General features: G+C 34.1%; 1 protein-coding gene across 1 annotated transcript in view; it reads left to right on the plus strand.

Annotated features, from left to right (window-relative positions):
- The window catches only part of ADAMTS6 (ADAM metallopeptidase with thrombospondin type 1 motif 6), a 148,518-nt gene that overhangs the window by 77,975 nt on the left and 45,747 nt on the right, over positions 1-24,796 (plus strand). The window contains exons 11-14 of the mRNA XM_039567294.1: positions 6,514-6,655; positions 16,583-16,690; positions 21,987-22,132; positions 24,366-24,429. Of these exons, the coding sequence (XP_039423228.1) occupies positions 6,514-6,655; positions 16,583-16,690; positions 21,987-22,132; positions 24,366-24,429 (460 nt within the window). The remainder of the gene's footprint in view (positions 1-6,513; positions 6,656-16,582; positions 16,691-21,986; positions 22,133-24,365; positions 24,430-24,796) is intronic.

The following is a 24,796-nucleotide window of genomic DNA, read 5'->3' on the forward strand; positions in this document are numbered from 1 at the left end:
TAGTATCCTCACCAGCTTTTATGCCATCTCAATGACAACAGGAAGCTGTTAGACTAACACAAGTACCTGCAGGATAACTGTCAGAATGCAAAATCACTTTTTACCCATTCACACCTTTCCTTAAGACAGAACAGCTCTAACAGCAGATAAATTTCAGTTGTAGGTAGTAATCAGTTAGCAAGAAGCAAAGAAAAATAGCAAGTTTCATGTGGCAACATTTCCTTGACTGCTTTTAGAAGAGCAGAAATCTGCATCCTGATGAGAATTTTTTTTTCCCCTCATATTTCTTCATAACTTAGCAACAGGTGAGAAAGATGCTGATGTAGAGCTTTAGAGGCCAAGCTGGTTTGGAATTCATTTAGCTGTGTCTAACAAGAAAGATAGGACACAAGGATTTTAAATGCTCATAGCCAAGCAGAAACCTGGTCTGTGAGACCTTTTAGATTTATATCTTTGGATCTTTGTACACATTTGGGCCAGGCTATCATAGTACCACATTAATGCAATTGGGATGAATTTTGATAGAATCTCATTATGTGTTGAGAGTGTTTTACGGTAAAGTAGATTAATGTGGATTTACTCATTTGCCAGTTCAGGTCACCACTTGCTACAGCAGTTTTGCACCGAGGAGTAACCATTAAGTGTCACCTGGAGGGTATCAGTTCAGTCAGGCAGTAGTTGGGAACACAGATTATTTTGCGGAAGTGCTGGAAGGAGGATGGAAAGAGGATGAATATGGCTCAAAGGATGACAATAAGACAAAGAAAAGTTGTGTATTGCTAATAGATCTACCAAAACTCTCAGCAAGGATGGTCAACCAGCACAGATATAGCAATGGCCAAAGGAAATATTTTTTTTCTGGAGAAAACGTTCCTTGAAGCACATAATAGCTGTTGTCTGCCAAGCTTATAATAGCTGTTGTCTATCAAGCTTTTAGGTAGAGTGAAAGATTGGCATCATTCCATTTATCAACTGAATTGTTCATAAGTGCTTTGCAATGGCTCTAATTTCACTAACATTATATGGAACTAATTACAGTTTTACTGACTGAGAATTCAAGGCTTGGAGAGCAGTATCTGAGGACAGAGATTCCCATGGGATGAATAGAAACCTGCAATATCTGTTCATAGGAGAAAAGGACCAAGCCTAAAATTATTTTTAGTGACTGAAGAACAATTAGTATAAATTTCATTCCATGCAATGTGTGTGTGTATCTATTACTACTGTGCTTTGTTATAACAAAGACTGGGTGATTTCTGGAATCACAGTTTATTTTTCTTGCCATTATCAGGAGAGGAGTTAAAAGAAGCAAGATGGCCAACTCTATCTTTCAAAGGCAGGATTGTCTTTTGAAGATGGAGGAGAACCAAGAGTCTTAAATTATTTCAGTAACATCTATCACCGAAAATTCTTGGAGACACTCTATGATTGCCATACAGCAGGATTTAGATCTTAGACTACAACTTTGTAACTCTGGAAGGGAGCCAAAACTATCTTGGTCTAAACAAGCCCATGCAGACAATATAGACAAAAATTAGAATTCATTCAATGTTCTGGTCCAGACATCACCTGCCCAAGAATCTTGAATATACAAGTGGATATGCAAGCTAAATATAGGATACATCTATATATGCCTTGTATACCATCTGTGGCACACTGACCAGTTCCCTCATACTCCAGAAATGAAAAGTAACTTCTGAAAAAAAGTATAAACCAAGACTAGTTTTGAAAGATAAAATCACATCAATCGTCTCAAAATTTAGTATCTCTTTCTACAAATCAGTGGAGAACATTCACATTCAGTATTATGTGTTGACCAACACTTTGGATTATAATTTGCTTCTTTAATTAAATTATACTAATATTTAAATTTTTTTTTTGCTAACGGATAATTAAATAAAAAGCACCTGTCCTCAAAGATTTCTTAAACTTTGAAAGTCTTATGTTTTACTTAAAGGGCTACCTAGTTGAAAAAAAGACCAAAGATTTTCAGTAATCACGGGATGGCAATATGGCTTTGAGTGTTGACTTCGCAATTATTACTCTTTGTCTACCTCTTGAGTTATTTAAATATAATGAAATTGTAAAGGGCAGAATCAGCAGCAGATTTCCATTAACTTATTTGTAGAATATCTGATGAAATAAATGATTGGTCCAGTATTTTATAGCTGAGTATCTCCTGAACTCTTAAAACCAGATTTTGATAGGAGGATGGTTTTGATACATGAACAAATAGATTTTTCTTAGTATGGCTGCTGGATAATTATTCCAATGAATAAAATAATGCTTTGGAACACAAGACAATATGGGGGATAGTATGCATTAAAGAAACAGCAAATTACTACCACCAAGCAAAGGACAATTGAGTGTGATTAAAAGATTGTGCAAGATTACAAAGCCTTTTGTATGAAATAGATAGTAAGACAGAGCCAACCTTACTTAAAAGATTGGAAAGAAGAAGATTTTTATCAGGAGTGTGAGTGGCAAATCTGAATTTCCCTAACATTCAAGAAAGTTTTAATTTAGTAATTGCATTTGGCTTCATTTTAATTTTAAGCACACCACTCCAAATCACACTTCTGTTACTTATGTCCAGATTCTCCAAATATTTATGCTTAGATCTGTAGACTACTGAGCAGTGTGCAGAGTTTACCCATTAATGTCAAGTAAAGTAAAGCAGCTTTTGTAACCTGTACAGAACTATATCCTTGTGCTCTTAAAAAATCAGTTTTTACTTATAAATATGAAGTAAGGATTCTGTTAGGATCTGGGTTAATTGGAATGTAAATAATTAATGGTTTGATTGGTATGTATATGTAAAAATGCTCTGTGTTCTTTGTTAATCATTTTTACTTTTGCTTTTTCCATATTTTATGGGTAATTTGGTATCAGAATTAAATAAAACATTATGTATACTATCAATGTATTTATGTATATGATTGTTTAGCTATAACAGATATTCACAAATATTTATAATACATTTAATTTATGATCATTAAGAGTAGCTTGTGTTATAGTCCACATCATTACTATGAATGAGGACATTCTGTAACATTAAACACCAATTTTCAGAATGAGCATTCTGGGATATTTTCTTCAGCCATTGAAGGAGTTGTGTTATAATGTGTAAGTTGGGATATTTGGGAATAGATACTGTAACAGGAACATAAACGCTGAGAGATCTACATCCATGGTTTTTGCTTTTTCTCTTTATTGGTCTTGGATACAACTGTGATATCTCTGCTGAAGGTGGTGATCCTGAGTTTTGTCTTGTTCAGTCTGTAAAGATTTAGAAACACTGAATCCCTGATTGGCGTTAATTTGGTTGAGCAGTTAGCAGTGATAGCAGTCTGAAATCTTAAGCTTTCCTAGAATGTTCTAGTATCCTTGATATCCTTTCAAACAGAAGAATAATTTGCTGTGCTGTGATATTAAAATACAAAATACAAAAAAAAAAAAAAATTTAAATTATATTGTAGAGTATTTTAAAATGATCTCTGGAGACACTACACTAGAATACTGGGATGAAATGACATCAAGCTTAGCTATTTTATAATTGAAACAAGTCCCAGTATGTCCCATAAAACTTCAGAAAATTAACCTAAAATTAGGAAAATGAGAAAGTCATTGAGCACTAGTAGTACCTTGTAGAGTAATAGAATGTAACGATCAGTTTGAGATCGTCTTATTTCTGTTGCAGACATTAAAGATTTATAAACCCCATGTTCAAGAATGGAAATGCTCTGCAGGGATATCCTGTAGAATTTTTGACTTGGTGTATATGCTTCCTATATAAGATAAAATCACAGAGCACAGTAGCAATTGTGAGTAGAAATTTTCTAAAATTGTGGATATGAAGGTATTTGGGGTGTCCTTTCCTATCTTTTTTTTAAGTGTACACTTTTGTATGCCTGAATGATAGTACTATTAGATAGATCTCTGTTTATAAAGTTCTCAAAAAACATTAATCTTCTTGGACCGTTTTGGTTAATTCCCCTAGTTTCACATAATTTTTTTCCTCAAGTATCTGGGTTTTGCTTTGATGGAACAAAGAAAGAGAGGAGAACAGGGACATACACACAAGAGTATTGGACCATTCCCAAGTCCTGTAAAAGTTTTCTGGAAAGGTTATATGGTCCTCAGCCTGTATTCATCCTTTGCACAGCTTTGGTCAGACCTTTCATTACCAATGGAAAGTCTCTGGTTTTATTAATGTGTTTATAAAGATCATGCCGTTTCTTTTCCAGGATACTTCAGTTCCCGCAATACAGTATCAGGGGTCAGTTTTGCTCAGCTGCTTGAGATAAATAATGGAACTGAAGCAGAAGGGAAGACAGAAATAAATTTTCAGTCTAGAGCTTGTGGTATAATTTAGCTAATAAGAAAATGACTTCTCTGTAGTAATTTTCTCACTTAATTACTTCAGCAATATTTCATTATGATGCAAATCTGGTAATTAGACCAGAATACTCATATTTTTCTATTCTGTACAAGAATTTTTGACTTGCTTTTCTGCCATTATATGTCTTGTAGAGCAGGTGTAGATTTTAATTTACAAGTTTAGTGAATTTAAAGATTTAGAACTGATTCTGTAACCTAATTTGGGCAGGGGTACATAGGCCTGTGGAGAGAAGTCACTGAAGGTAATGAGGTTTTTTAAATGCTGTGCCCTTGGCCATCTGTTTACAAGATCACAGTTTACAGTTGTCATGTAAACTCTGCAATATTGGAATCTATGAAAATGTTCCCATCATACGGCAATCCTAGCTCAAGCTGATGCCAAATGCTAAACTTCTCACTGCTTGTTTAATCAAAGATTCTATCTGCAGTTTAGTCCAGACATTGCAGAAAAATCAGCTTGTATGTGAGTTTCTTTAATACTGGAATTATTAACATGCACTCCTCATACATGCAAAATACAACACTGAAATATTTGGAGAGATTGAAGGATATTTTCCCAACTTCTGCTACTAGAAAATACATATACTTGCAATAATTACATGGGTTAAAGGGGAAAGTGCACTATTTTTTTATGCCAGAACCACACAGTTGGTATTTTAAAAGTAGATTTTGGCTGAGGGGATGCATGGGTGTGGTGTGTATGCATGCATGCAGGTGAATCACACCAAATTCCTTGGAATTTGTCACTGAATACTGTATTTTTTCCAGTATTTACCTGCTTCTTGTGTTAGTTGCTATTTGCCACCTTCTTGAACTGGTTGGCAGATGTTTGTTTCTTCATTTTTCCAAAGGACCTTTTGTAGTATTTTGAAGACTTGATCAAAATAGGATTAAAATGAGAACATAAAATGCATAGTTAGAGGAGGCTTTTTGCTCTTTTTTTATCTGGAGATGAAAAGTTTAGAAAATTGGAGGTCTCCAAAAAACAGTGTAGAACATTCACTTCTGAAATTATGTTCCTTTGGCAAGGTACATGGAAAAGATTTGGAAAAAAACAGAACATAAGTGCTGGCAAAATTGGTAGGAATGTCGGAAAAAAATTTTAAGTGTTGGCATAAGAATTCTTTGAAAATCCTCACTTATTCACATGTGAAATGAAAATAAAAAAGCATCTGTCCTCTTTTATGCACACTGACCCAATAAAACTGAATAATTATATTTAGCAAAGTACAAAGTTTTCTAAACAGAACTCTGTCTGCTTTTGGCTTTCTTTGTTATTTATTCCACTACACTAGAATATTGTGGTTAAATATGGGCATATTTTGGAAAAAAGCCATCAACCACTGAACAAAACAGTGAATATAAAAAGAAGAAAATACTGACGTTTTCAAAAATGATTCTTTTGGCTCTAACATGAAAATTTTAAGACTAAATATTAATACAATAAAGAAGATCTTGGACCCATGTAAATTTTTTCACTCACCCTAGTATAGGTAAATTTGAAGTTCCTGCAGAATTTTTACCTCTGTAACCATTTTCTTCACTCAAATGAAAGGAAAGCTTGCATATTAAGGTCCTGATCCTATAAACATTTTGTCATGTTGAAACTCAAATGTGTTTTATTTTTACATAAACCAATTGAGCTGCTCATATCTATAAGATTATACTTAGCTGTTTGAAGGATCAGAAGAGTCATTGCAAATTGTAAACTGAATTTCTTGTATTTGCTTAATTTGTTTATTTTTCATTTTATTACCAAATGTAGCTGTTCTTCAGTGAAAACAAACAGGAATCCTAAACCAAAAATGAAAATCAGTCTTGTGTGGCTCAGAAATTATCACACTTTTAAAAAAGGATAATTCATGAAATTATTTCACAATCTAAAATAAGCACTTTATAAAAATAGTAATGATGAAAAATTATTTTAATTTCTTAATTCCCTCTAAATATTTTCTCTTGTTAATATGGGTGTACCTTCTTACTGTCTGTTTATTGCAATCATATTTGTTTCACACCCAGCACTGTTAAAAGTAAGAACTAGATACGTAATATCATTACTGTGATTTACAGTCAGTAGAATTCCTAATTGATTTGGTCCTTTATGTTGAACAGTTCGGGCCGTGGTACTTGCCTTGATAATGAGCCTCCCAAGCGTGACTTTCTTTATCCAGCTGTGGCCCCAGGTCAGGTGTATGATGCTGATGAACAGTGTCGCTTCCAGTATGGAGCAACATCCCGCCAATGTAAATATGGGGTAAGAAGTCTTAATCCTTATGCTGAGTGTTCTGCTTAGTCATTTGTATATATTCCTTTAGAACATAAATCTTTAGTTAGTTGTAGTAGTGGGTTACAGATTGCCAATAGCATATCCGGTGCCAGCATTTGTAAGTAAAGGGTTCATTTTAATCCTTATGCTGCATCTTTTGCTTGAGCCATTTGTATGTGCTGTACACTAAAATGTGGGTAACGATGAGCCAGGTAAGCTGTTCCGTAACTGTAGGGGAAAAAAGAGCCCAGAACACTCGATCCTGATTCTTGTAAAGTGTAATAGAGAATTTTCCCTGATTTCAGTTAGTTGAGATCAGGTTTATGTTGTATTAATCTTGAAACATAAAGTCTGTTGTGTTGGCTTTAACCTTTGAGTATAAAGCTACAGTTTGAACTTACTTTTTTACTTGTCTTGATTTATCAGATCTGATTTTATTTTCATGTTTGTTTGTTTGTTTGTTTGTTTTTCCCCTGACATTGAGTCTGTTGCATCTCACATTATTCAGATATCTTTTTTGAAAGATGAATTATGGTTATGGGAACAGACGAACATGAAGCTAGACAGCTGAATAGAATACTGAGTAGCAAAGTACTAGCAGAGATTTGGCTGAAAGTACCAGTGTGCAATAATTAAAGTAAATAAATTTACAGTAGAAATAAAAACCTTCACGTGTAGGTCATTGTGTTACAAATGTTTACTTAAAATCCTCCAGCCAAAAGTATGTAGTTAAAGGACACATTCTGCTATGCTTCTTATGTAATAATCAGCTTGAGACCACACTAAGTAAACATTAAGAACATATCTTATGGTTTAAAAGTAAATAGTTTTAGTAATTTAAAATTTTTAGATTATTCAGATAAAATAATGAAATAATACAAAGAAATTCCATTTTTAATATCTCTGGGGTGATAAATACAGTATTATTCTTGGGATGCCTCTTTGTCAGATTGCATTTTGGAAAGGATCTAAGAGCTATGTAGCTTGCTGACTAGCTCTGGGTCTTCTGATTCCTCATCAAGCCTCTTTTGGCCTTTATTGTTCCTCTTTAAGTTCTCACTTCCCATCACTGTTCTTTAATGGCCCTATTTCCTGTCTCTTCATCTAAGTCATACCTTTTTTTAATTTTCTTTTTTTCTTACAAATTTTCACCACAATCTTTTATTTTCAGACTAGGGAAATCTGCAGGTATTTATTCTATGATTTATAGCACAGTCTTTGGAGACATATTGCATTTTAAATTAAACTGGAAAGTTCATAATGTGCAAAACCTGGCTTTTCCACGTATATGTAGGTTTTTTTAAACACTGTTAAACTATGTAACCATTGTTATGATGATCCTGCTGCACAGAACATTTTCTTTCTTAACCCAGTTTCTAAACCAGAAATAACTGGAAGTAATGAAGATGTGTAGGTTATCTTTGCTTTTTGCCTTCTGCTTCCTTTTTTCTTAAAAAGCTTTTTTTTTGGATTCCCTTAGAGTTACAGAAAAGACGTTGACACTTAATTGAGACAGTGTCTTCATGAAGGGAAGCTTCATTACCACACCTCTGAATTGATAGAGTATTGTGTTCCATCAGTGTGCCATCAGTGTGAACATAACTTTCGAGTGTCTCAGAAAATAACCACCCTATTTTTGGTCATAGGATTCAAACTGCATATACTAATAAATAAGTTATTGTAGAAGTCTGGTAATATCCATTCTAGGAAATAATATGCATTTAAAATAGTATCTACATTTTAAAATATCTGCCATGGCCATAATGCTCTGCAAATGTGACCATGGTGATTATTATCTTGGAGATTTGAAGTGATAATTTTGAAGAAGCAGCGTTTGGGAGATGGTGGTGCAGATGAAAAATACCTCCCTAAAAAAGGATTTATTTACATAAGAAAGGATCTTAGGACTGAATAATGAAACTAGATCTAAATCCCAGGATGAGCTAAATTGAATGCTCAACTCTGTTATTATCAAAAGTAAACAGTCAGTGCTTTGGATATTTCTTTTCGATGTATTATTCACGTGAAGATGCCATTAATAGTTCATGGATCTTTTTCTAACAGACACATGTGTAACTATGGTGGAAAAACATAGAAAAAAATACCTAATTAACAGTGAATGTGGTTCATATACTAGCTCCTTTCAAGCATTTATTTTAGCCCTTCTTATTTAAAGTGTCTAGTAAAAAAGGGTGTAGAGCAGGTTTTCCAACAGGGCGTTTAGTGACCCAAAAGAAAATAAATTCCAAATTTCAGAGAAAATGGCTTGCTTTTTTCACTTGCTCATGTTCTTTACTGGTTTTTAGTGGCAAGCCATGACAAGAGAAACAGTTGAACTCTCAAATCAAAGGCAAAAACTCTTCAAGTGTCCTATGGGCTGTGATGTACCTGTTGATATAAGTGATGTTTTTAAAGTAACTTGGAAAATCTTCACATTTTTTCTGCTTAGGAATTTTGCCATAATCTTCTAACCTTTAGAAAAATTACCTCTTTCAACCATGTAACTTTAATGTTAATCTGTGTTTCTTGCCTTTTCTCCCTTATTTTCTCATCCACTCCCTCTGGATCTTTAGTTAAACTCTTTGTTGCTTTAGATCATAGGTAATGTCCTAATTCTGCAAGGAATTTTTCACAGTTAAAGTTGGAGCTGCTCTTACTTAGGAACTTGAAGTTAAATATGTGGAGAGGTGTTTGACCAATTAAAGCATCAGAACTCAATTACAAAAAGGGACTGCAAGTTTCTGCTTTTGTGTGTGTTTGTTTACTGAAAAGGGGACAATTTGGCATAAAAAGGAGCTCTTCAGTAGTTTTGGTGCTATTTTAAGGGCTACTCCTGGTTAAACAGTTACATTTGGACAGAACTCTTCTAGCAAAAGCATTGCAGCTATTGGTCAGATTTCTCTGTGTTGTTAAGCACATTAAGTGAGAGGAATTCAAAGTGATGCCTTAGCTGTTTGAGCTGAAAAAATAAAGCTATATTTTAGCAAGTAGACAGTGATCCTTTAGTGTTACATGTGCATTGTTCTTTATACTATACTATGCTATTCTATATACTATACTGTATCCCTTCTGATACAGGGACAATTTAACAGAATTTAGGTGAAGAAATGGGTATTTTGAATAAAGAAGTGAAAAGCAATGTCTCAAGCTATTTAAAATATTTCAATTTTAGGGTATATTTTCACACTCATTAGAATGTTAAATTTATGACTTCTGGTGAGCCAAATTCTAATGGTGGAAACTGTGCCATTTAATACTGATGCATAGCTTTTTCCTAAAGGCAGTACATGCTTTCAGGTATCTTATTGGATTCACTGCAGTGGAAGACTTAGAGATTGTTAGAAACAGTGCTAGTTCCTCTTCAGTTATGTAACTGCTGGATATCCTACGTCTCCTAGGATGATGCAGTGTGGATTTTCTTCTGCTGATTGTCAGATGTGTCTCAGTTCTCTGCTCTGTGTGTTAGCTCCACTGGTAGTTCAGAACCTCCATTAGTCTTTTGTTTTAGGTGATTGTAAGGGGAACTTCTTCATTGACTTCTGATATCCTTTGAGCATCTGCCTAGTAACAGTTGGCTGTTGGCTGTCTCTGGGTTAACTCAGGAAAGAATTCCACTCTTGACTTTCAATTTCTCTACCTTATGACTTTAAATAATACCTGGAAAATGCCGGACTGTAACTTACTGATTTTGTAGTTCAAAATAATGCTTTGCTTTAGAGCTGTTCCCTACATTTTTAGGACTAAAACCTCAGATATTTTAAAAGTAGTTAACACTTTATGCATATGGTTGGTATTGCTGTGTTGCATTTTACGGTCTGCGAAGCTGCTGGCTGCTAGCAGCAGGGTTTCAGAGATAGTAGCTTGTAATTATTTGGTATATTTTTTTTGCATTTTATGCTTTTCCACCAGAGTTGGTCAGCTGACTTCCAAATCCAGCAGAGTAAACACATCACTATACACCTATAGCTCTACAATATTTCCACTAGAGCAAAAAGCCTAGTGGAATTGCAATTGCAATTGCAATTGACCCTTGTAATCAGGTCATACAAATGTTTGTGAATTAAACTGTCACTTTTCTCATTAAATACTGATGTGGTTTACTCCAGTTAAATAACGAGCAGTAGTATTAAGATTGGTGTAGGGGTTTTATAGGAAGATAGAAGCAGATTCTCGGAGCTGGTGATTTTTCACAAGGAAAGGCAGAGATGCCACTGGTGTATATTTGCACCAAAGCTACTGGTTTCCTTTTGTTCTCTCACCATTGATACTATGCCTAGCATCATGCATTTAGTTGAATTTGGACATAATATCTGATAACTTATCTTTTTTGACCACAACTTCATATATCATACCATAACTAAGTCGCTTTATACTTCTTGTTTGTTAGCTGAGAGTAAGTAGTTTCAGTAGATGGATTTACATTGCATTGTTCATGAAGTGGTGTTAAAAGTATGTGTAAGGAAAGAAAGGAATTGAAGATCCTGGTATCATACTCTGTCATTTTTTATCAACCTTCCCTTTTTTTTTTTTTGTTTGCTTCCCAAGGTCTGGCTAGTCAGTTGAAAGAACTCTCATCACTATTGTGCAGGCCTTCAGTGTTACATATTAAAAGTTTCAAACTTTTCTTGTATAAGGACATATAGGATTGTGTTGAAATTAAATTAATTTTGTTCTCTCTTTTTTCTGAGTTTATGATGTATATAGCCAAGGGAAGTCCCAGAACTTTTGCTCTTTCTGGAACCTAAAGTACTTTTTGCATCCTTTTTTGAACAAGTTCCCGCAGTCCTCTTTTTTTCTTCGTTAGGACTATCTGGTCTCCAAACCTCCTTCTCTTTTCCTTCTTTTCTGTCTTTGTTTTTCTCTTTCTCTCTCATAGAGACACAGATGTCAACACCAATGTGCCTGCACCTTATGAATGCTGTTAAAAAAGTGCAAGGAGAGGTTGGTGACCAGAACAGGAGGAGTGCATTAGGTGATTGTAGAAGCAGTAACGAGATTCCAGATACCAGAATGTTATTTGAACAAATATGAATAGGTTGTGTGAGTTTGAAAGGGAAGATGGTACTGGGAGGTGATTGACTTTGTAGGGTTCCTGTAGTTTCCCAGTATTCCCAACATAAGCACCCAATATTTAGGAAAGAATGTTGGTAGCATAATACGAAGGTGTGACTTAAGTTTTGTATTCTTTTTCACATTCTTTTGGCATGTTGTGATTCATAACATGCTGCACCCCTCAGTGAGCTTTTGGTAGTGAAGCACTAAAATGGTAACTTTTGGGTGCTTATCTGAACAAAACCTTGAACCTTCTGGAGTTCACTTACTGATTAGGGTCTTCTAGTTTTAGTCGAGTTGTCAGCTGCATTTCAGCAATGAGGCTGAAAATACTCTGTTGATGATTTTCAGGTCTGAATTGCAACTCAAGCTAATTATTTTTATGCTGTATTTTAGCAATGCTCATCAAGAGGTGCAGCATATTATAAATTAAACATGCTGAAGTAACAGACAAACCTAATTAAGATTTTAAAATTTTATGAACAAAAGGTGAACCTCCCAAATTATCACAATTTAATATGCTTTGTGAATGTATTTCCCATCTTACTTTTTTTTAAATTTTATGGGCTGAACTGCTAACATTTGTTGGAAGCTTTCATTAGTTTTGAAAACAAGAACAGCACAGTAATTTGATCTCTGTTCATATTACTGAGTTTTCATTGTGCTGTATTGTAACAATTTATGATGATTATGATACAGGATGCTTAGATGTTACATAATTTGAAATGCCTATATGTAAATTTGCATGATGCAACAGAAAGAGGCTCCATCATTTATAATACTTAGGCAAAAAGAAGGTAATTTGATTTGCTGTGTTTTTTTCTCTAGATGGGTTCAGCTTTGTTTAATTTACTGCAAATACAAGCATCCGAATTCCAAACTGAAGTCATGGAGCCCTAAGATACACCGTTACAGGTTGTTATCTATCTTGTCTTGATCTTGTGAAAGGCCTCAGCTTCAGTTTATGTTTCCAGGATTTTTAAAACTTTTCCCTTGTTTGCTTTACAAATTAGTAGTTGCTAAATCCAGACGTTTGGAGACTGACATTGAGGTCATTTATTAATTTTCAGATTATGCTTCTTTCTCTTAGTTTCATTAAATTATTCAAAAAATATAATATTGGCAAAAGAGATATTAGCTTCATCCTTCTCCATGGAAGAAAAGACTGCCCTAAAAGGGTCACCTGTTGTGGGTGGGTGTGGGTGGGTGAGTGTGCGTGCTTGTATGTGTGAGTGTGTGAAAAAAAAGCAGTATACTTTATATTAGTGATTTTGGGCCTGACTTTTTCAGGGCAGTTTCTCATATGTTTTTAAGGCTGGCTTATTAAAAACTATTGATTAGAGATGTTGCAGATATTGGGGGGCGTAAGGAAATAGCTCCAGTCAATGACTATCCTAGTAGCAGCTATAGGGATTGTGGGGTTGACCTGGAGAGCAGGTCAGAACTTCTTTGTTTTCCAAGGTCAGTTGAAAATAAAGACGACATAGCCATAAGAGTACCTGGTATAATTCAATTTTCATTTAATGGAATAACAGCACAGATGGATTTTTCTTCTTTTTAGGTATCTCATTTGTTTTCAAATGACTGTCAATGTTATTTTTCATTCCATGTACAGGGTGATAAAGAATATACTGCAGACTCTATGTTTTCTTTTAAATGCAGTACAGCAGGGAAAAATAAACAATATCTTAAATAAGTTTGGCTGTATTTGAAAGATATTACAAAAACCCTTTCATTTCTTGGGTTTAATATAAATTACGTCTACAAATTGATACATTGGGTTATTTTTGTGAATCTTTGGTGCTATGAATAGTTTTTCTTTGAGGAAATATTCTGTTGATTTTAGGATATTGTATATCTGTCTCAAGCAGAACTCCTTTCTGATTTAAGTAGAGGTGTTTGCTCCAACATTAATAGCATGATAAAGCCCATAGTAATTTTACACTATTATCATTTTGTCTTTAGGGATTTACTGAGGTAAATTCCTGCTGAAATTATGGTCTGAAAAAGGACTCTCAGACTATGTCAGTAATAACATCTAGTTTTAATATATTGCTTCTCAAAACAATTTAGGAATAAATATTTTTCTTATTTTGTAAAGTAGGGAGGTGAGTTGACATGCTTGGAGCCTTCCTGCAAACGGATGAATGACTAAAATAGTTTTGGAGTGCTGTATTCATTAATTCACACTGTTGTGATGGTTATCTGTTCAGAATTAAAATGTCAAGCTGGTATTAGATCAGTGAATTTAGAAGAGTCCAATGCACCAGCGAAGCCTGAATATACAGAAAGAATCCTATTGAAAGGAAGTTGTCAAATGCTCTCATTTGTAGATATGTTAGGCTGACAAAGACATGTTAATTATTACTTCCACTTACATGATAATATATAGAAGGTGTACTTGTTTAGGCGTATTGGAAGTGGAATTCTGCATATAAACTCTTGATCAAAAAACAGAATTCTGGATTCAAATCATCCTGAAACATAGATGTTTTAAAACTCCAGACTGCTATCCAGACCTAATTTTTTGCTTTTGTCCATATCAGAATGTTTGAAATCTTTTGTTCCTTAATGCAATTGAATGTTTTGGTTTTCAGAGCATTGAAGCAAACTCCACAAAGTCAGAACAGCTGTTAATTTAGACATTTGAACTTGATCAGATCTAAAGTAAATAGAAGGTCACAAGTAGAATTGTCACAGTCTGACACTTTTAATTACTATTTGACAATGTAAACCACACATGAAGCATGAACGAGTAAATTACACCAATTTTGTTCAGCAAAAAGAGCAAGTAAATTAAAGGCTAAAGTAAATAAGGCAGGATTCTGACAGGAGGACCTCATACTGTGTCTGAAAAGAATCCATTTCAGGTTTTCACTTTGAAATCCATACGGTATTGAAGTTTGGATTCATGGTTGATTTAGATGTGAAATTGATGTTGTGTTGAATTTTAGCACCTTAGTGGCTGTGAAATTTGTAATCTAGTTATATTTTTCAAGAAGCTTTGTGATGTATCTTCTGTTACTTCTTTGTTGTTTTACTTTAATGAATATATTTATGTGTATCTTAATTTTAAGATTTTTCAGCTGAGTGGCAAAAAATTTTGTTCAGAGCTTTAAGTTAAGTAAATATTTATACTCCTTGCATTTCTTTATTGAAAAAAGAAACTAATTTGAAAAGTTCTGCCTTGGTTACAGGTAGACTTTTACAGGTGGCAGTATTTCTCCTAAAAGAGGCTTAATAATTTAATTTAGGTTTTCATAGAGCCAGACACTAAATAGGATGAATTAGCTTAGGCATAATTGTCAAAAATTGAATGGAAACTCCAGGAAACATCAGCTTTCAGTCCATATAATTTCAGACTATTCTTACAGTTTATTTTTTTATGGATTATAAAGAAGATACCTTGCTTCTGCCAGTCATGAAACTAAATACGCTGTATTAACAATCCTGCAAGAATGGCACCAGCTGATTTTGAACTTCATAAATAATTTTGATTTTTTCAAGAAAATATTCTACTGTTGAACTGTTGCTGCAGCTGCTAGTGAGTAATGTATAAATAAATCAATTTGCCTATGTAGTACAATGCAAGAAATGTGAGTCGCAGTGTAAAACGTAGCAGTTATTCCTGTTGATGTGTACAGAACACATGATACAGTGTGTATAGGTGCCAGATAGTTATTCATTACCTCAAAGAAGCAAAGAACCTGGAGGGGAGTGGACAATAACTTTAATTTATTCACACTGTCTTTTCCTTTTCCTTTTTCTTTCAAGTGTCACTGTAGAATCTATACAAGGATTTTTTGTAGGGTATTATTTTAAGCAGCAGTTAAATAAAATGAAACAGTAAGGATTATCATAAGATCATTTTAAAGATCTTGTTCTATTCCAAATTTTTTAAAGTATTTAAAAATATAAAATACGTGTAAGGAAGCTGTGAACTCTTGCACCGATCCCAAAGTAATACAGCAAAGATTATTGTGTAAGTAATTTACTGTAAAAGCAAACCTCTCCTGATTCTTTTGTGCATACACAGCTGAATCCAAGAGCAACTGAAGCAACTGTAAAGATTTCTGTTGTTCACCCAATTTTAGATCATATCCACATTATGAATTTCAACCCTTAGCTAGTTTTAACAATATATCTCCAATGTCAGTAGAACTGGCTCAATTTAAATTAGTAAATGGGCAAAACCAAATGAGAAAACATGGTAGGAACAAAAAGATATTTTGAAAATCTCAGTTAGTTTAACACTGACAACACAGGGAAATAGGATAGGCTAAAACATTTATGAAAGAGCAGCTGCAAAACTAAAAATCCTTAAGGAAGTATTTTTAGTACCTAGGTTAGTTGGTTCTAACTACACATGCACTGCTTTAGCAAATGTTGCAGAAGAGGGGTGCAGGTAGTCTGAGCTCAAAAACTTTCTTTTTACATAAAGGAAAGAAAAGTAATTGTTGCTGTTTCATGTCTCAAAATTATTGGTATCCTTTTTGGCAGGTAATTTTGAGGCAGATAACAACCTTAATGGAGACACTACAGCTCATCCAAAGACTTCTTCTATTACACTAAAATATACTAAGCCCAGTCATAGCACAAATCAAGAAAAAAGCAATTATAAAACATTGCTTGCATGGCAGGTGTGAATACCACATTATTGTCTACTTTTGATGCTTCCAGAATGTTTTATTTAGCAAAATATTCTTAGGCAAAATATAGTGGCTTCAAAATAGCCTTCTTCAGATTTCTCTCCAGACCATGTCTTAATTGTTCAAAACAAAGTTGTGTATATGTGCGTGTATGAAGACTGGAAGAAATTTTAGACTTTTATTCTGATCAACTTGCTTCTGCCTTCTTTCCTAGGAAGTGTGTAGAGAGCTCTGGTGCCTCAGCAAAAGTAACCGCTGTGTTACCAACAGCATTCCAGCAGCAGAAGGTACTCTTTGCCAAACAGGGAGCATTGAAAAGGGGGTGAGTACACACAGCTTACTGTTTGAAGAAGCAATTTATTGTTCAGATACTATGAGAAGAAAGAACTAGAAAATTAAAGTATTTCACAGCAATTATAACAGTTCAAACAAAAACTTAGTTTTTCAGAATACATGTGCCTCCTAATGGAAAGTGTCCTACAAAATTTTTTCACATTTATTTTATATGTGTAATTTAATAAAATATTTATCCTCTCTATAAAACTCTATAGCCTGAATCAAAAAACAACCCCAAAACATATTCTATTTCTTCTGTATATTTTTGAGTAATTTTTTTGTAAAGACTCTTCTAGTTTAATCTTTATTAGATTTTACACTGCTCTTCCATAAAGGATTGTTACAGCTTTAGGTCTGCCATGGACTTTGAAAATGTGCAACATAAATCTAGAGCCTTAACTATGTCATTTTGTTGGAAGGGAAAAGAATTTTATTTTTTCAGATATAAGCCAAATCATACAAATGTATAGAAAAAATGTTGACTCCTTAAAAGGGTTTAATAAAAGCCTGTATTTCCCAGTGACTTTTCTATTTTGACTTTGAATTATTCTTGCATTATTCAGTTATGGTTGCATAACTGTTTAGCTTTATGGATTTTGATGTGCAGTCAGATAAACTCTTCCACCTAACAGAAAAGTACAGAAAGTCAGTGTTGCAACAGATAAACTTAGCACTACAATATCTGCCTGAATATGAGAATTTTGATTTTAAAACAATCTCTGTACATCAGTAGTTTCAGACAAGAATGTTAGAAGCCTGTTTCTCAGTTACAAGGTAAAATCTATGTAGGTCTTAAAGAGGAGAGAAAAATATTTTAACTGATTTAAAAGATACGTACTAGGGAGAAGAAAATGCATTCTACATACCTTTTTTCAAGATAATATATTTTATGCAGATTTATATGAAGCAAAGACAGCTTGTTATATTAAACCATTTCCAGTATCTCTCTGAGAGGTGCTGCATTTGTTCATGAGATTCAGTGATCCAGATTGGTTTTTTTTTTTGAACAATGACCACTGACATATATTCTTACTCTGACTTGTCATGCTAGCTGAGCTGGTTTCAACAAAGATAACAGTGCATTTTGACTTGCAATCTGATGTTTAAACAGCAAGAATGAAAGCTTTTGGGCAGCTGTCACAGTTTATTAATGTGTGTTGACAGCTTCATTCAGGGCCCATGACCTGGTGTCGTTCTGATGGCTTTTCCATGCTGGGTTTGGAAATAGTGGTAAGCCATGTTAAAGAATTTATTGAACCGGTCATTTTAAAGAAATTGAGTGATTAGAGTTAGCCAGTAAAAATAGAGAGACCTTCACATTGTACCAAAAATGTTACCTTATATTAGAGTAATAGAAAATGTTAGAAGCCCTGCTCTTAAATCAACTGTCTAGGTTTATTTTGGAACCATCCCTCCTTTTTGATGACAAAGAGTAATTTACCTCAATTTATGTTTTTTAAACCATGAGACTACAAATTGAGGCCCTTTTAGACAATGTTGATCTGTCCCCTTGTCAAGAGGTTTTAATCAGTTTCCTCTCTACCAAACATCCTTTTCCAGCCATCAGTATCTTGTTCCATTGTTAGATTTTACAGGGAAATGAGAGAATCCATGCCATTTTATAAACATAAACCTGTTAACCAAAGATGCTGTTAACAGCAAAGAATTGTGTCTATAAACTGTATCCACAAAGGTTCCTGTGAATTAATAGTTCCTGGTACCAATAAACCAGAAATCACGACCTCTTTCCAAATATGTAATTCCCTTTCCCAAAGACTAAGGTGAAATAAACAGGCTATAGTGCTGTAACACCTTCTTATTGTTATTATTATTATTGTTATTATTATTATTATTATTATTTCTACATTTGTACTGCAGTCATGCCTAAAGGCCACAACCAAGTTAAGCCCTATTTTGATGGACTCTGGACAAATATATAATAAATGACATTTCCAGCTCTAAATGCCTAACAAGATCTCAGAGTATTTAATCATATTTAGATATTTACTTATGTAAATTATGTGTAATGAAAAACTCAAAGCATAATTTCATGCAATATACATTAATATCTTATTGGCCAAATGTGAAGGGATTCCTACAATTAAAATAGCCTAACCTTCTATTATAAAACCTTATTTCAGTTGCTTTTATAAACCTTCCAAGCTTTTAACCCTTCGGGTTGAAATTTTCCATGGTTTATATCTGCTTACACCCGAAGGTTTTTAGAGCATTTTCCATAAGAATTACTCAGCTGTTTTCTGCATGCAGGGGGAGAGAATAGAGTGGTTTCTTGCTGCTGATGGAACTGTTATGTCTGTTCTGTTTTGAAGCTTTAAAATGTCCATGCTTTGGTGAAGGGTTTTACATATCAGCTGGGTTAAAACAGATACACTTTTCCTAATCTGTAATAATAATTTTAAATATGCATGAAGTTTATCTCTGGTATTCCCAGAGATGTGTTTGTGAAGATAAATTAACTGATAGATTTTAAAAAATACAGTGATGAAGAAATTGTGCATATAAAACAGTTAAGACAAAACTGATAGGAATGCTTATGTCATGCTTTAATTTAAAGTAATTAAAAAAGAAACTCTTTTTGTAGATCATAGATTACATCCATGCTAGGCATGTAAATGAGGGGCAAACATGCAAAAAATGAAAACACAGGGTGCTGAAAGGATAGTTTACATATCTACATTGTGGGATGATTTAACTTATCATTGGACATTAACATAAGATAAATGCCAGTTATTGTCGAACATTAAGCTTTCTTGAAAAATAATTATAGAACTGATGATTGAAAATTAGTAGTTAAAATTCAAATTGACACTAATATTTTTCTTCCTCATACAAAATATCAATTTTCCTCAATATTAGAGTACTTGCTGTGGGATTTTTGTAAAATCATACTGTTATAAATGTTAATACTGTAAAGCAGCTAATACTCATAAAAGTGATCTCAAATGTGCCACTGTATCATATTTTATTTTTGTTAGTCACTACTTTAGGAAGAATTTCAGTGTGCTTACCTTATTCACAGAGGATTTGCATATTTTATATGTATTTGAATGCATCACTGTAATCTTTCTGTTGAAATAATGGAAAATTATTCTTTCAGTGTTAGAGAAGAATTAGTATTTCAGATCTAAACCTTCCGTAAGGAACTTTTAAAATAGCTGTCACCTCCTCTTCTTTCTTCATATGGTGATTACTCAATAGTCCTAACCTCATTATAGCAGATGAGGTTGCTGTCATTCGTGGAGGACGCATATTTCTGCGGTCCTATTAGAAATAATGAAGATTTTTGTCATTTGTAATTACTCTGACAAAGATTCTATGCATCACTGGCTTCTAGTGAAACATAAATTTTCACTAGAAAATTAAGAGACACAGAGGTGAGCATTAAATGCTCAGATATAAGTTCAGTAGAAGAGAAAACTGAGCATTTAAAAAGGTTTTACAGGGCAATGTGGGAATATGGAAGATAATATTTGCATGACAGTGGAAATTACACATTATAGGAATTTTATACAGCTTTGGAAAAATAAAGCAGGTAAATTGCACCTGCCTATTGTCTCTGTAGTTCTAATACTATGGATTAGTAGATAGTTTACATACTCAGTTTTATATCTGTGATATTATGGGTTTAACTTTAAATCTGAGAATCTTGTGTTTCTTGGGTTGGATCTTGATGTTTGTAATGTATATAATGTAATTTTAATTAAATTAGTAGCTTACATTTTTAGTCTTAGAAGTATTTTCATTTTAAGCTTTTGACTTTAGCATTAAATATCTGTTCATGTACTAGTGTGGCATCTCTAATAGACTGTAACAAGGAGATTTTTGTATTTAGTCAATACAATTTTTATCACTTATCACTGTAAAGAGAAGAAAAACACATGATTTTATGCACTCCTCTAGCTCCCATAAATACTTTATTCTCCATCCTGATTGTGCCATTAGAGGCATTGCAAAACACTGCACTGTATGGATATATCAGTAGCTTAAAACGTGAGTTCACTCACTATATGGCATGAATTGCGTTATGCAGACATTCAAGAATAGTCTAGATTTAAGAGAAGCTCCATATGAAGGGTACAGTCCTCTCATGAAGTCCCAACTGAGTCTGTAAATTTAGAACTCCAAGAAGAGGAAGGGAAAGCTTGGCTTTGCTGTACATACTACTCTGAAGTTAAGACTGTCTTCCAGTAGTGTTTGCAGAGAGACAGGGATATGTCTGTCCATGTCTTCTGTGCATGTCTCAGTGTGTTTGGTCAAATTCATATGGCTAGTTTTGGGCACAGAAGTTGTCTGTATTTCTTTTTGGAAATGCTACAGAAATTCAAGGGAGTTTAAAACCGACACTTGCTCCCTTTTGGAAGTGAAATGAGCTGATTCAGGTCATGGAAGACCTGAGTCCATGCTCTGCTCTGTCACCTAAGCCTGCAATACTAGGAAAGGGTATCTAATTGAGCTGCTTCAAATTCTCAGTGATACAGTAGACACCAGAATGTGGATCAAAATATAGGCCCCAGGATTATTTCTGAATGGTTTAGAGAAGGTTTCTGATGAAGGAAATGATAAACTTGTTTTAATAGTTAATAATTTGTGCGAATTGTTTTTCATTTTGTATTTCTAATTTAAGTAATAATATTGCAAAGTTTAAGTGTTTGCTTGAATGATGTACATGTGTTCATTCTGCCCCGAGCAAACAGCCAGCCACTATTCTAAAATGATCTTCTGTACCATGTCTAATGCTTCATCACTACTTTTAGTATGTCTGTAGTGTTAGTATAAATGAAATACTGTGAAAAATTCTTCTTTCATTGTAATGTTGTCCAGATTTTCTTTTATAAAAATAAACACTTTCTTTAAGATTCTGTCAGGGGAATTTTTAATTTTCTGTAATGAAGCCTCTACATGAATCTTCAGTGGAGGGTATTTTACCAAACCAGGCTTGGAAATGAATCTTAGTTTTTAAAAGAATGTAAGCAACTTGTAGTTCCTTAATTGTGAAACATTAAGGAGGCTGATGAAATAAAAAGTACTTCTGGTGTGTGTTAGGGACCTATAATTCAGGACGGAGTGGAGACATTTAACAAATCACACACACCTTCACCAATGTCTAAACATGGCTAGAAAAAGTAAAATACTAGTCTTGTTATCTGTACAGGGAATGCTAATGCCTATAATTGGTCATTGTCTGACCCTTATATTTTTCTGTCCTGATAGCTCTGTCAGCCTCCAAGCTAATTTTATGTTTTTTTTGTGAAATCTTTCAGTGGTGTTATCAGGGAGAGTGCGTACCTTTTGGCACTTGGCCCCAGAGCATAGATGGGGGTTGGGGTCCATGGTCAATATGGGGAGAGTGCAGCAGGACCTGCGGGGGAGGAGTCTCCTCATCTATAAGACACTGTGACAGTCCAGCGTAAGTAGCTAAAGTAAGCCGGAGCCAACAAAAAGACACATTTGGAAATTATTCAAAACTGTGGTTTCACATGTTATCTGTAAAAATGTTTTGCTAGTTTGCCAACATTTGTCTTCAAAATAGCAGACAGAAATGCTTAAACAGGAGAAGTTCGCTAGACATACTTTTAACATTTTTAATGTATCTTATGTACTGCAAAGATAGCTGGATTTATATTTAGCAGTAACCAGAATGGTTTTCTTTATGCAACTTGGTGTTCATCAAAATATATTTAAATTATGTCTTAGGTAGATTTCTTTCTTAGGGCATATTTCCTTTAATGCTTGTCTCAGATATAAAATAGCAATTGCCAGTTACTTACTAAAAAAACCAACCCAAACCAAACACAGTATTTCCAAGTTGTCAATATAACTGCTTGCATACAAACCATAGGTAGTAATATTATCTTGAATGCAATATATTTATGTGCTGCCTTGTCCAGCTCTTCAGTTATGACTTCCTGCTGACTCTTAAAACAATTCAGCATCTTTTTTCCCTGCCACTACTCTCTATTGGTCTATTTGCCCTCTCTGAAGAGGGGCCAGCTTCTTCACTACAACTTGATCTGTTGTATACACCTGTACTTGTCTTACCATCTGTCTGTTTTCCAATGTCCTGAGCACTGTTCCAGAGAAGTTCTGTCAGGTAAGTGCTCCTCTCTCTGTCACTATCACTTCTCAAATGAGGAATGCTTATTTCTATCGCTGTTCTTTGCTGAATGAATTGCTGCTCTTTTCTGTTTTGGCTTTTGCCTGTTCTGATTACCTCACCACAGCTATAGGTCTTTGCAGGATAGTTTTATTACTCCATGCTCTCTTCTTGTCATTTCTCATAATCACTATCTCTGCCACCACTATTGGCTTTTAAGACCACTTTTTCTGAAAGTCATTTGTGTTTCTTTCATGAAAATACATTCTGTGTCTTGTGTCATTCCTTTTCTTGTCTTCTACTCTCTGTTCACTTAGGTTATTTGTTGCTTATATCCATGTTTTCCGAGCTAGGCTGTCCATCAGCTTTCCACTGCACTCTGCAAGACAGATACCATAATGACATATCACTGCTGCTTAAGGTGGTCTGTTTGCCCCCTATTATTAGCAATAACTACCCAATCTGGCCAATATCATTACTTACTCAATGGATTCAAAAGCAGAAATTATCTGTATGCATCAATAACCTGTCAGACTATGTTAGTGAGAGAATAATAAATTGATTATTTTTTTCAAATAAGTATTTGAAAGTCCTAGTGAAATGTTTGTTTGGAGCATGAATAATGTCCTAAGATTTTTTTTTTCCAACTTCTGTCACCATGTATTTGGCTTGGTGTGATGAAAATGATTAAATTTGAAATGTTCAATAAGCAAATGTATTTGGGAGAGGATATGTCTGCATCAGGAAAAAAAACCAACCCTGTTGATTAAGGGTAATGTTTCCTGGTTAAATACTGTAGTGTGAAAAATAGCATTGATTTAATTTTCAGTCATTTGTTAATTGTAAATCTAATTTTTTATTATAAAAGCCTCACAAAGTATTTTTCCTTTCTGTTTCAAGTTGCAAGCCAAAGAGCTTATGTGTGATTAATCTTCCATATAAGTCTAAGTTAATTCATTATTTGACCTCTGTGGAAGATAGGGTTCTTGAACAGTTTGGGAATTTAGCAGCCAATTATCTAATAGAAATCTGCTTACTCTGGAATTTCCTCTGATTTGATACTGATTAATTCAAATCAGAGTCAAATTCTTGAACTAGAATATACAGTCTTTTCTGGTTCTGAGTATAAAACCAGTCTTTGCTGGTTTTCAAGTAAGATTATATGATTAAGAGAAAGCATATCACATAGGTTGTTTACTCATTTCCCATTTTAATTTTATAAAGCAAGCAAATAATTAAAACCAATAGTTTTTTTATGATGTTCAAAATGCAATTAAACTGTACTGCTTGGAACTTATGCAAACTACATTAATAATATATGAGTGATGATTTTTCAAGTACCCAGTAATGTTTTGTGTCTGCTCCAATGCAAGTCAAAGGTACAATTCTTATTAAAATCTCATCTTAAAACTTGAATGTATTTTTATTTTTTATTTATACAATACATATCTCTTGGACTTGTATTAATACTAATAATGCATTAGTATATCTCATGCAGTTGTGTTTGTTCTAATGCATGTACTAACATATAAACATGTTTCTCCAGGCCTTCAGGTGGAGGCAAATATTGTCTTGGAGAAAGGAAGCGTTATCGCTCCTGTAATACTGATGTAAGTAATCTTTGTTCCACTGTGATCAACTTGACTGGTTTATGTTTTAGCAGCAATGGATGCCTTTTTTCCCCAGTTCAGAAAGTGTATGGATTCTGTTTAATTGGCAAACAGTCCTGTAAGGCACATCTGTATTGTAGGCACCCTGTGTGTTAGGATCCTGTCTCAATGTGGTGCCTAGCTAGTGCCTTTGCATTAAGGCCTGGAGTGAGTTCAACTTGAGCTTCCATGTTAAAGGCGAACAAGGATCATTCCACATCAGAGCAAAAATCTGTCTAGCCCACTGTCTTATCTCCCAGCAGTGTCCTGTAACAGGTTTTCAGAGAATAAATTATACACTTGTGACAGGTGAGGGATGACTTTTCTA

This window comes from Corvus cornix, chromosome Z (genome assembly GCF_000738735.6).
Source record: "Corvus cornix cornix isolate S_Up_H32 chromosome Z, ASM73873v5, whole genome shotgun sequence".
NCBI classification, from domain to species: Eukaryota; Metazoa; Chordata; class Aves; order Passeriformes; family Corvidae; genus Corvus; species Corvus cornix.